Source organism: Myotis brandtii, unplaced genomic scaffold (genome assembly GCF_000412655.1).
Source record: "Myotis brandtii unplaced genomic scaffold, ASM41265v1 scaffold238, whole genome shotgun sequence".
Classification (NCBI taxonomy): Eukaryota; Metazoa; Chordata; class Mammalia; order Chiroptera; family Vespertilionidae; genus Myotis; species Myotis brandtii.
Window position 1 is genome coordinate 307,837 of NW_005358983.1, and position 12,576 is coordinate 320,412.

Sequence of the window (12,576 nt, forward strand, 5' to 3'; positions counted from 1 at the left end):
TTTAAACTTTTTTTTTTTTGCTAGTAACTGCTAGAACCGGAATAGGAAATCATAAGTAAATTTAATGAATTAATTTCACATTTTCCCCTTGTCCTTGTCTACCTTTGATTAAAGTGATAAAATATATTAATGTTCCTTAAAGGCAAGGAGGAGAAAGAACCCTCTGAACTGGAACAGTTCATAAATTGATAATCATGCACTGAATTGAGTCACTATTTAGATATATATTGTAATCTTCACGGTCATTTTCTCTATATGCAGAGCATGAATGCCTTTAGACAGAAAAATATTGCAATAATATTTTCCACATACAGAGCATTTTTGCTCTAAAAAGCTCTAAACAGAAGGTGTTCCAGATGGCGTTGCTTTAATGGGTATTCTTTGTATACTTTAAACATTATTATTTTGGAAAATTAAAGCTTTCTTGATTACACTTAGGGGTTTCTGGCATGCTCTTTGGTGCTGTTACCAGGACTGGATCCTGTGCTTCTCTGTTACACCTCAATCAGAATTGCTGTATGAAAAAAAAAATCATGTTTCTGAATATCTGTTGTTTTTCAGTGACTGTTCTAGATCACAAGGTCAGAAGGCATTTTCCTGGACAGTAGGTTATATATTCACTTTAAGTTCAGTGTTTAGTAGATTACAACATCCTTTTCTTAAAATTTAGAAATTATTTCTGCACTTTAGCCCACACTTCTGCATATCCCTTTCTGATAAATAAGCTCCTATGTTCACCATCTTCACATTTCATAACTGTATAACCATTTGTCAAACACACCTATAATTAAGCTTTTACTGAAAGGTTGTTGGTTGCAATAAATACAGTAAACATGAATGAGTAACTCATCTGTGTTATCAGAAATAGAAAAGACTGGTGTGTTTTCACTTCGGTTTGCTGTTTTTTTAATCCTCACCTGAGGTTATTTTTTTCATTGCTTTTCAAAGAGAATGAAAGGGAGGTGGGAGAGAGGGAGAGAGAGAAACATCCCTGTGAGAGAGACACGTGGACTGGTTGCCTCCCGCATACATGGGGGGTGGGAGGGTGGCAGGTGCTGGTAGCAAACTGCAACCCAGGTACATGTCCTTGACTGTGAAGTGATACACTCTAACAATTGAGCACACCGACCAGGGCGTTTGTGTGTGTGTGTGTGTGTGTGTGTGTGTGTGTGTGTGTGTGTGTTTATATATTTTATTGATTTTTTACAGAGAGGGAGAGAGATAGAGAGTCAGAAACATCGATGAGAGAGAAACATCGATCAGCCGCCTCCTGCACATCTCCTACTGGGGATGTGCCTGCAACCCAGGTACATGCCCTTGACCGGAATCGAACCTGGGACCTTTCAGTCCGCAGGCCGACGCTCTATCCACTGAGCCAAACCGGTTTCAGCTGTGTGTGTATTTTAAGATTCCTTGGTTGACCTATAGTAGAACATAAAGCATTTAATGGTTCCAAAGCCTGACTGCATTCACTTTTATTTGCAAATTCCAGACATAAAGAAAGTATTGCTGGGGAAAAAACACATATCTATATGTTCCAAATTATGAAACAGACTACTTTTCTCAATTCAGGAGATTAACAACCTAAGTTTAAGGCTCTTATTTCATATCAACTTACTCCATGTGATATTTTTCCCTCCTTGAGTTGTGTTTTCTGGAAGCTATGTTAGCAATACTCCAGAGGGTGAATTATCCTAAAGTGGTTTCTAAATTGTGCATGTAATTGCAAATTAAACAGTAGCCGATTGCCCACAATATCAGCTTGACTGCTTTTATAACTTTCTGATGATTTAATTCAAAGAGATGCTTTACTTTGAATGTTGCCAAGGTAAACAAGAGATTCTCTTTTCTTACCACCCCCCACAGGTTTTGCAAAAAGGAAGACTATTCAAATTTACATTATGAAGTGATTTTCTTTTTGTTTTGTTAAAGGGAATACAGGACTAACAAAAGGTGGATTTTAAAGTATATATTTGCTTGAAAATTTATTTCAGTCAATTCAAAGCCCCTTCTATATACTAAAATGTAAGCATACAAATATGAGATACGTGAAAAACAAAAGGATGAGCCCTCTCGGCTCCATGCTCATCTGCATATTTTCAGGGTGAAATTCCAGAAGGCAGCTCCCATGGGTGTGCTGTGGGTTGAACAATCCCAAGAGCATAGGCAGTGTTGGGGTATGTGTAGAGATCCCTTCCATCCATGCTAGACAGCCCTCATTAAACACAGAGGGCATTAGTAAAGACCCCAGAAAAGTAACTCTATAGTGTAAAGGCCAAGCCAGCCTCGTAGTAAAGGCTGCTCTATTTCTACCCGACTAAGCTTTAGACCTCTGAAGGATCAGCTGCTCTACACGTAATGCAGTGCCCAGGGTCAAACAGGCACAGGATGTTCTTCTCACAGGCACATCCTGTGTTCTAAAGGAAGACAACACAATCCTGACACTCCAGTTAACATTCCTAATGTCTGGCATATCATTAAAATTACTAGCGATGTGAAAAAGCTGCAAATCAGTTGGTAGGAATTGACCCAGAAATGAGAAAGGTAATGGAATTAGCAAATACTCTAAGCAGTGATTTTTACATATTATATATTACAAATATTTTCAAAGATGTAAAGGAAAATATAAACAATAGCAAGAAACAATATGGGTAACTAAAAAATGAACAAATGGAATTTATAAAGCCAAAGAATAGGGTATCTGAAAAAATTTCACTAGGTTGCCTTGACATAAGAGTGGACTCTGTAAGATTAATAAACATGAAGGCATGACAATAGAAATGATCAAATTTAAGCACAGAGACATAAGACTAAAATCACCAGAGCCTCAGTGGCCTGTGGGATAATAACAAGCAGTCTCAGTATAATTGGAATCCGAAAATGAGAGAAGAGAAAGATGGCTAAAAAAATCTTTGCAGAAATGTGACCAAACATTTTCTGAATTTGATGACAACTCTAAACCCACACGTACTAAAATGTTAATCTCTCAAGCATGATAAAGCAGACCACATCAAGACACATTGTAATCAAATTCCGGAAAACCCGTGTTAGGAAAAAAAGTCCCAGAGGAAAATACACATTAGACATAGGACAAAAGATGAGACTGTCTTGTTAGAAACAGTGTAAACCAGAAGGTAGTGTAATGAAATCTTTTAAATTGCTGGCACAAAAAAAGGGAAAGAAAAAGAAAACAAAAACAAAAACAACACCTCAAAACCAGCAGCTGTTAACCTAAAATACTCCATTCAGCAAAAATATCTCTCAGAAATGAAAGGAAAAGAAAGTATTTGTGGACCAAATAAATGCTGTTATACTAGAAGATTCGGTGCTTTTATTTTTTTTAAATGCTTAGGATATTATCTGTTCAGTCATGTTTGTGGAGTCTGTTATTCACTTTTTAGAATTTTTTATACAAATTTATTGATTCTGTTATTTGTGAAGACACTTCTGATTCTTAGGCTCAAATATGATAGCCTACACTTTGTGGTTATTATATTGCCATTTTGAGAAGATTGTTTTTATTCGTCCTGGCACTTGGTTTCTGGGTCTTACTGAACCGATTTGATTTGTTATAGGATATAGGGATGTTTCTCTGTATGACTTTGAAGTACCCTTTAACATTTATGCTTGGGCAGTGGACAATTAGAATAATTCTCTCTATACCAGTACTTAGAATTCTTTAGAATTACTTTTCAGATGCTGAAGATATAAATGAATGTTTCTTTGGAATTCTTATCCAGAAAGGTAGCGTGGTTGTTTGGTAACACTTGGAGTCACAAACTCCACCAGCTTTTGTGCTGAAAATACCTTTGATGTTTTGTTCGGTGAGCACAGAGTTTAGAGAAGCATCAGAGAGGAAAGTTGTTGGACTGATGCAGTTAAATGTCAAGCATCTGCTGCGCTAGATGATATATTTAAGGATTCAGTCCTTGACAGGTTGACTCAGGAGTTGTCATTTGTTCTAACCCTTACTAGTTCACAAGGAGACAGCTCAACCTGTCATCATAGGATTTCTTCTTACTACAAAGGAATTTGACGTTTGGAACATTCACTGTTGATGGCAGAATTACAGTGGTACTGTAGGAGGGCCGTTGCATTTTGGATGTTTCACTGCTTGCTGAAATACTCACCCATTGAAGTAGTACTTTGTTTAAAAGCAAACAGTTTTAAATATTTTATGTTAAATTTAGAGCTTAATCATGAGGTTAAAACTCAAAAAATAAAGGTAAAATTTTCTCTTTACCTAAACTCCTGAATTTAGCAAGATGTTATGTTAGTTAGGTCAAACAGTGTAGGGGCTTGATTTTTCTCAGGAAGATTAGTTGAGTGATACAATTTCACTTAGATAAATATACCGAGCAATAGGATGCTTTCAAGCTAAAGATAATGTAAGGTAAACGAAAAGGCAAAAGCATGTCAGGAATATTAGAGTGGCAGAATTCTTTAAAAAGAAAATTACAAAACCTGGAGGTCAGGTCTGCTATAGTGATGTGGGAAAATAAAAACAATATATAAAGAAAGTGAGAGATGGAGACTGTGAACATTACTGAAGTACCTGTAGTTGCTGCCAGTTCAGAAGATGTGGATGTAAGCGTGGTGAGGAGCCAGTAACTTTTGTCTTCTTAGGGGAGCATTTCAAGAAAAGAAACCAAAGGAAAAAAGGCCTTTTATTTTCTGTTTAAATTAAATTCGGGCCCATCTGTTATCAGGGAAGTAAAAGACTACCCTCCCCCTGAAAAAGAACAACAACAACAAACCACAGCAACTCAGAGTTTGTGCAGTTGATGCCTTTCTCTTTGAATCCCAAGTTGCCCTCTTACAGTTTGAAATGGAGATTAAATCGTTTTACTTTGGTGTAAATATACTTAAATATGCCAGTGAATATACTTAAATAAATCCATTTTTATATCTAGTGTTAGGACTTTAAAACGATTATGTACCTACTAAATGTCAGATGCTCTGCTAATGACGACAGATACTGAAATGCTTTCCTTGGTCGCCTGCATGATGTTTGGATCTAGCAGCTAAAATATTCTCAGACAGGGAGCTGGTGGTATAATGCAGGGCAGGGGGCTCCTCAGGATTAAGAGGGGCCTGTTACCACTAAGCGTTGGAGGGCTATCAGGGAGAGTGTCGAGGAGGATCACCTGGAGTAAACCTTGGGGAAGATTTGGAGTGGCCCGTCAGAGAGCAGGAAATATTTATTATCAAGATAAGGCAGTGTGATTGTTTAGTGTGCCTTGAGTGTAGGTAGGGCAGTGGCAAAGTTGAAGGGGAATTATGGGCCAGACCATGAAGGCCTTTTAATCTTGAAAATTCCAGAGCTATAGACGAACAGTGACCAAGAAGTGACATCATTAGCTTGGCATTTCAGAAAGATCATTCTGGCAGCCCCAAGGAGCAGGGGCCAGGGAGGTGGAGCACCGGGAAAGGAGTTCCGTGCAGAGGGTTGTATTGGTACAGGAGTAATAAAGACCTGAAATACGGCCACATTGGAACAAAGGAGGCAAAGCGAGTGTGTCAGGGAACCAGAACCAACAGCGTTTTGTGACTGAATTCATGTGGCAGTGACAGGTGGGATAAATGGAGAATTGTAGCACCAGTTTGTCGTGAGGAGGTAGAATGGATTGAAATGCTTGTGGCACATTCCGGTGAAGGTGTCCAAAAATTGATATCACTTAGTATTACAGTTTATTACTTAGTTCTTAATACACATTTACCCAGTGCTGAGGCAGGAGCTATTCCCTTCATTGGGCCAGTGATGAACCTGAGGCCCAAAGAAGGTTGATACCTTCTCCCAGGTCACAAAGGAAGTAAGTGCCGAGCTAAAATTTGAGTTCTAGAAGTGATTGGATTCCCCACTCAGCTGTTTTAAGCTTTTAAATATATATAGATAGATAGATAGATATAGATATAGAGATAGATATAGATATATTTCAAAGAGGGAGAGGGAGAGAGAGATAGAAACATCAATGATGAGAAAGAATCATGGATTGGCTGCCTCCTGCACGCCCTCTACTGGGGATCAAGCCCACAACACCAGCATGTGCCCTGACTGGGAATCAAACCCGGACCTCCTGGTTCATACGTCAACGCTCAACCACTGAGCAACACCAGCCGGGCTGTTTTAAGCTTTTGCTTTTTTGATTACATAGAGATCTGGTTTGTAGGACAAAATTATAGCCTGGAGATAGGTACTTGGGAGTTAACCAGTTTACATACGGGGATTGAAACCACTGTCCCAGGAGAGGCCTTGGAGTTCATGTGAGTTCACCGAGGTTACAGCTTCATTCTCAAAAGGAGTAGGTGGGCTTGGAAAAGAAACTGACCAAAAAGATAGGAGGAACAGCCAGAAAGAATTGTGCTACAAAGCCAAATTGGGTGGAGTTTTTCTCTCTCTCTCTTTTGTTTTTATAAAGAAATGAAATCATAAACAGTTCTAAAATCTTGAAAAATACAGCCACCTATATCCAATAGAAGTCACTGGTGATGCCTACCAGAACAGTTTCAGTTAATTTATTCAGAAAGAGAATGACAGGGGCTGGGGAATGAAAGGAGGTGAGATCACAAATCCATAGAACTGCCTCCCCTCTGTGCAGGAAAAAGAGGCATTTGGGGTGAGAGATGGAGGGTTTTTCTACTCATGGGTGAGACAAGATCACCTGTGTATGAATTTAAAGGATCATCTGTCTAACGTAAGAATTTTTTTAAGCAAAACTATAATGTGAAATGCTCTTTAAACTTCACAGAACATTGTACATCCATGGACACACCAAGTTGGATTTCACAGTCTGGCATGCTGCAATTGAGAAAGCAGCAGGTACAGATGGAAATGCTTTGCAGGATCAGCAGCTCAGCCAAAACGATGTTCCCATCATCGTGAACAGCTGTATAGCATTTGTTACGCAGTATGGTACGTATCACCGAGTTTTCATCCAACCCCCAGACTCATGGTATCACTCTCACAGTTTTTAAATGGTACCCATTGGACTGAATGAGAGCCTTTTATATGTGTTAAGTATATCAATGAAAATATAAATGTAGTCCCTGTTCAGTTAAATGCCATTCCTTTGCCCAGTAAAACGCATTTAAATGATATAACGTATTTTAACTATTTTCTGCTTCCTTTATGCGCATAAACATTTAAATAACATATTGAAAGAATATATGTTGTGAAATGTATATTAAAAATAGGTTAAAGACTGTTTTTCAGATGTTACAAGCCCACGGTGAAACCTAGGGGAATGCAGTGTGCTGCCTCGGCATGTTTTTAGAAGTGGTGAATGCTGGGACAGTATGGGAAAGAATTTTTTAGCAGGCATACAAGTGTGTATGTATTTATTTTAGTTACCGTACTATTGGTCACATGGATATTGATTGTAACAGTTTTGACTTAATTATAACATTTTCTTTGAATAGTGTACAAGTAAAAAAAAAAAAAAACCCAAACAGCTCGATACCTACATGGTCCAGTTTTATTGATGTGCTAAGGTAGTATTTTAGATATGCCCGAAGAATATAAGTATACCTTTATTCTTCATGTTCAATTTCAAATTACTATGTATTCTTCCAAGTCCTTCTTTCTGTTACATATTTCCTTAATACTGTAGAAGATAGAAAAGTCTTAACTATTTTTTTAATATAAAAATATTTCTACTTTTAATTTGCAGATAAATGCCATTGAGTTACATTGTAAAGGTAGAAAAGGGTAAAATGATTGATCTGGTATTTCGGAAGGTGTAGTAACTTTATTTGTTCTCTGTATTCTTCAAAGTGCTTCTTTCTGTTACATATTTCCTTAATACTGTAGAAGATAGAAAAGTCTTAACTACTTTTTTAATATAAAAATATTTCTACTTTTAATTTGCAGATAAATGCCATTGAGTTACATTGTAAAGGTAGAAAAGGGTAAAATGATTGATCTGGTATTTCGGAAGGTGTAGTAACTTTATTTGTTCTCCTAAAATTAGAAATGCGTTTGGGAGTTTTTAATTTGAAAGAGATTATCTCAGTGAGAGAGCTGCAGTGAAACACAGTGTTGCTGGTTCCTTACTTCTTTGGGTGTCTGTTGTGTGCCAGCCGCTGACCTTGGTCCTGGAAATGCAACCATAGGAGTAGGAAGTTAAAGACAAATCCATGAATCATGTGTTTCTGCTTGAGAACTGACAATAAATTGATTGATATGTACCAAAATACCAGAAATAACAAAAAGAAGAAAAGAATTTCTGAAAATTTGTAACGTGTATGTTAATCTACTTTCTTCTAAGAAGAGCACTATCTTACGTGGTTTTACTTATTTCATATGTAATCCAAGAACAGTTATCATTAATATTCAGATTTGTTGTGTGTTTAAATTATATGTCTAATGTGACTATGTATTTAATCACTTTATGTGGGCATTACTGTGAGGTTTCTTCCCATGGTAATATGTGTATGTATCTTACCAGCTGTAATCATCTGTTTAGTTGGAAATGGGGGAGAAAGGCGGTCATCATCTTCATTTTATTCCTTATTCGGTATTAGTGCACTTGCATTCTGCAGGTGTGAATGAATTGCACACGTTATGTTTTGTCATGAGCATAACCTCACTGGGAATTTTTACATCGTGTTAGTTTCATAATGGCACAGAGTCTCTCGTAAGCTGACAAATGATTAAAATAACTCGACTATCTCTAGTGAATACAATTTCATGTTTCTCTAGGGAAATCAGAAGCTACTTTGTGATGTTTGTTTGAGTTTAAAATCATTAAGCATTAGATTGTTTTCAACTAAATTTCATACATTATGTCTACTTTGTAACACTAACACAAGGTACATTAACTTGCATATTACAGTAATAGAACCAGCGAAAGACTTTATTTTTTTAATGTTTTTAATGAGCAGAACATGGGGAAAACCCCAATCTTATTAGAAAATGTCCAGTGATTTTAGGATGTAGGTGGTCAGCCCAGAGCCTTTTAAGTCACACTTATTTTGAACTTTCTGACTTTGGGGTTAAAATTTAAAGGCCACTTTTTGTGTGTGTGTGTGTGTGTGTGTGTGTTCATTGTGTCAATATTTGAACTTGAAAGAGTTCACAGTATAACTTTTAGAATTTTAATTTTTTTAAATGAGTTGCAATAGTTAGTTCTTGGGGGAAATTAATTTATGTAATTCACATTCAGTTAACTTATTTGATTACCAGCTATTAGAAATTCACTTAACTAGGAACACAGTATCTCAGAAACATAGTCATTATTGTTTTTTTGTAGAATTCGCTTATTCTTGCATTAAGGGGTTACTTATTGAATACCTGCTGAGTTCTTCTAGGCACTAGGTAACTACTTTCTACAGAGAATAAACAGGACTCTTGCCATCTAGGACTTTACAGATGTGTGGATCAAAGACAAACAAGTGGGCAGTTACATCCCAAGTGTACAAACTTCTGTGGCAGAGAGGCTCTGGGGTTGGTACAGGAGTAAATCGCACCCAGAGTAGGGGGCATCATGGAGGGCTGCATGGGTGAGGCGGTGCCTACCCTGAGTCTTAAGAGAAAATAGGAGCTTATTAGAAGGTAGAGGAGGAAACAGTGTGTGCCCATGTGTGGAGTCATGAGGGGCAGTGTCTTTTCAGGGAACTCTGTGTAGTTAACTGTGCCCAGAACTTGGTGTGAGAAGAGGGGAAAGATAAAAGAGGCCGGAGGGTAAGGAAAATTCACGTAGGGACTTATATGTTGTAATTAAATCCTCACACTAGCCTTGTAGGCCGTGAGAGGGCATTATGCAGATTTTTAGTCATGTGGTGACACTCAGGTGGACCTGTATCTTAGATCATACTGGCATTGTCGAGACAGACGGGCTGCACAAGAATATGGGCAGGGAGTTGTAAAAATCTAGTAAGGAACTGAGTGGACAGAACAGCAGCCTGGAGGAAGGAAAGAAGGGAGGTCATAATGAAAAATCTATGTGACATAGTTGTTCATTTGTTTTTGGTTTTCTAAATCTGGAATGTGAGAAAGAAAGGTTCTGAGTTGGAAAGGATTGGGGAGAAGGCGATGCCATATATCAAGATAGAGGAACAAATAAAGAACAGGTAGAGATTGGGAGGTGAAGTAGTGAACGGAGCTGGGAAATTAATTTCTTTATTTTGATTGGTCCATATGTGTAAGTATGGTATGTGTGTGTATGTGAGTGTGTGTTGCATGTATATGGTATATGTTTCTTGAAATGTATTTGTGTGTGTTTCAGTCTTAGAAATTAAAACCTGGGTGAAAAAGTATATGTAAGTGGTTAAAGTAATGATGTTAGGTGGGTTTACCCAGATAATTCTGTGGGGAGTGGGGAGTGAAGAGCATTGAGTTTGGATTCTGGGAATCACCAGTAAATACTAGAGCAGAAACAAATGGTAGGGTGGAAGAGTAGCCATAGAGGAAGAGCTGGGGAATATGGTATCATTATGCCATGAAGGCCATGATATTAACATAATTCTCATGCAATTCATTTGGAGTGTCAAACGCTGCAGGGGATTCTCATTAGATAAAAACCAAATAGCATCTAGAAAATAGGTTGTCATTGATATTCTTGATGAAGTTTGTCCTAATAGAGTGGGAATTGGGCCTTTGATGAATCAATAATTTTGTAAAAATGAAGACCAAACTCTTTATCTAGAACAGCGGTTCTCAACCTGTGGGTCGCGACCCCTTTGGGGGTCGAACGACCCTTTCACAGGAGTCGCCTAAGACCATCGGAAAACACATATATAATTACATATTGTTTTGTGATTAATCACTATGCTTTGATTATGTTCAATTTGTAACAATGAAATTGGGGGTCACCACAACATGAGGAACTGTATTAAAGGGTCGCGGCATTAGGAAGGTTGAGAACCACTGATCTAGAAGAAGGTGAAGGTGGGAACAGGCAGACATTAATATGCAAATTAATGGGCAGAGGATTGAGGAAATTTATAAGGGGGAGCCTCACTTTTGTCAGGGAAAGGGGAGGCAAGTTTGTATCCCAGGGACTAAGCGAAGATAGAGCACTGGCTATAAAAGTACAATTTAAAAAGATACTATGAACAGCTGGGCAAAGGGCTGACCAGAGTCTTGTTAAAAGCCAAGGATGGAATATTTCATCAGGTTTACCCTGTAAATACTAAAATTAGGGGGACAAGCCTTCCCCCCTCAGACATGTTTATATCAACTCAGGTAACGATTTCTTCTTGCTCATCATCCCAGCACAAAAATGTGTTCAAATTTTTAAGGTATCAAAGTGGATTTTGATTTTAGACTTTTTTTCATATAATCTTTTTTCCTTTTAAACAAAGGTACTTCCCCCCTCAGACATGTTTATATCAACTCAGGTAAAGATTTCTTCTTGCTCATCATCCCAGCACAAACATATGTTCAAAGTTTTAAGGTATCAAAATGGATTTTTATTTTTAGACTTTTTTTTTCATATAATCTTTTTTCCTTTTAAACAAAGGTTTAGGGTGCAAATATATCTATCAAAACAGTGGCGACCCTTTGCACGTAAGTGAACTCCTGGAGAGTTTCAAAAAAGATGCCAGAAGCTTTAAATTGAGGGCTGGAAAGCATCAGCTTGAAGATGTGACGGGTGTGCTGAAAAGGTTTCTGTCCGACATCGACGATGCGCTTCTCACTAAGGAGCTCTATCCATATTGGATCTCTGCTTTAGGTAATACACGTCATGTATATAATCATAAAGGCTTGTCTTTTAACTGGCTAGCTAGGTTTTTAAACTCTTCTTTGATGATCTGAAGTTTTAATTGGAGGCGAAAATGTACATATGAATCAGAAGAAAAATTGTGTAAATATCAGCAGTTGTTTATATTCATCTAAAAAGAAATTTATACTAATAATTGCTAAGTAATGTTTTATATACTTAGTTTTCTGTGGGTTTCTTAGTTCTTACTCTACTTGAAGTTGGGAGGTGTTATAAGCAAGTCCATGTATGCTATTAATTTCTCATTGAGGTTAAAATGGAAGTTTCAATACAAGGTTGGTTTTCTAAGATTTTATGGCTCTTGTGGCTTTTCTGTGTCATTTATTCTTCCTCTTTGGAGTACATAATGACAATTTTTTTACTCTATTATTTTCTCTAGATTCTGTTTAATGAAGTTAAAAAGCTTTGCTACAGTGTAAGAGAACCTGTTTAAGAAATTACTCTAGAAAAGTAGTTCATTAAATGACTAATTGGGCCAAAATGATTTCAGTAAATCTGTATTTATATTGAGTAATTCAAAACAACTCCTTTTATAGGAACATTATAACAATACTTTCAAGTATAGTGTCTTTAATTCCACCTTTCTACTAGAACTAATTTTACATTTTATTTTATCGTCTTTGCCCCACACCTATAACTTATATATAAATCTTCATTTTATTAACAAATCACAAGCATTTTCCATATATTTAATGCTTTCAAAATGATTTTCAATCTTTTTTTCAATTTTTAAGATTTAACATTGAATTATACCACAATTTACTAATATATTTCTTGCACTTTAATCTGTTTTAAAATTTGATAATATATTCCTTTATTAAGGTATGGGTATTTTTTCTTTGAAAATATTTGC

General features: G+C 37.0%; 1 protein-coding gene across 1 annotated transcript in view; it reads left to right on the plus strand.

Moving 5' to 3' along the window:
* The window catches only part of ARAP2 (ArfGAP with RhoGAP domain, ankyrin repeat and PH domain 2), a 164,753-nt gene that overhangs the window by 95,503 nt on the left and 56,674 nt on the right, over window positions 1–12,576 (plus strand). The window contains exons 20-21 of the mRNA XM_005866851.2: window positions 6,750–6,913; window positions 11,463–11,675. Coding sequence (XP_005866913.1) covers window positions 6,750–6,913; window positions 11,463–11,675 — 377 coding nt within the window. The remainder of the gene's footprint in view (window positions 1–6,749; window positions 6,914–11,462; window positions 11,676–12,576) is intronic.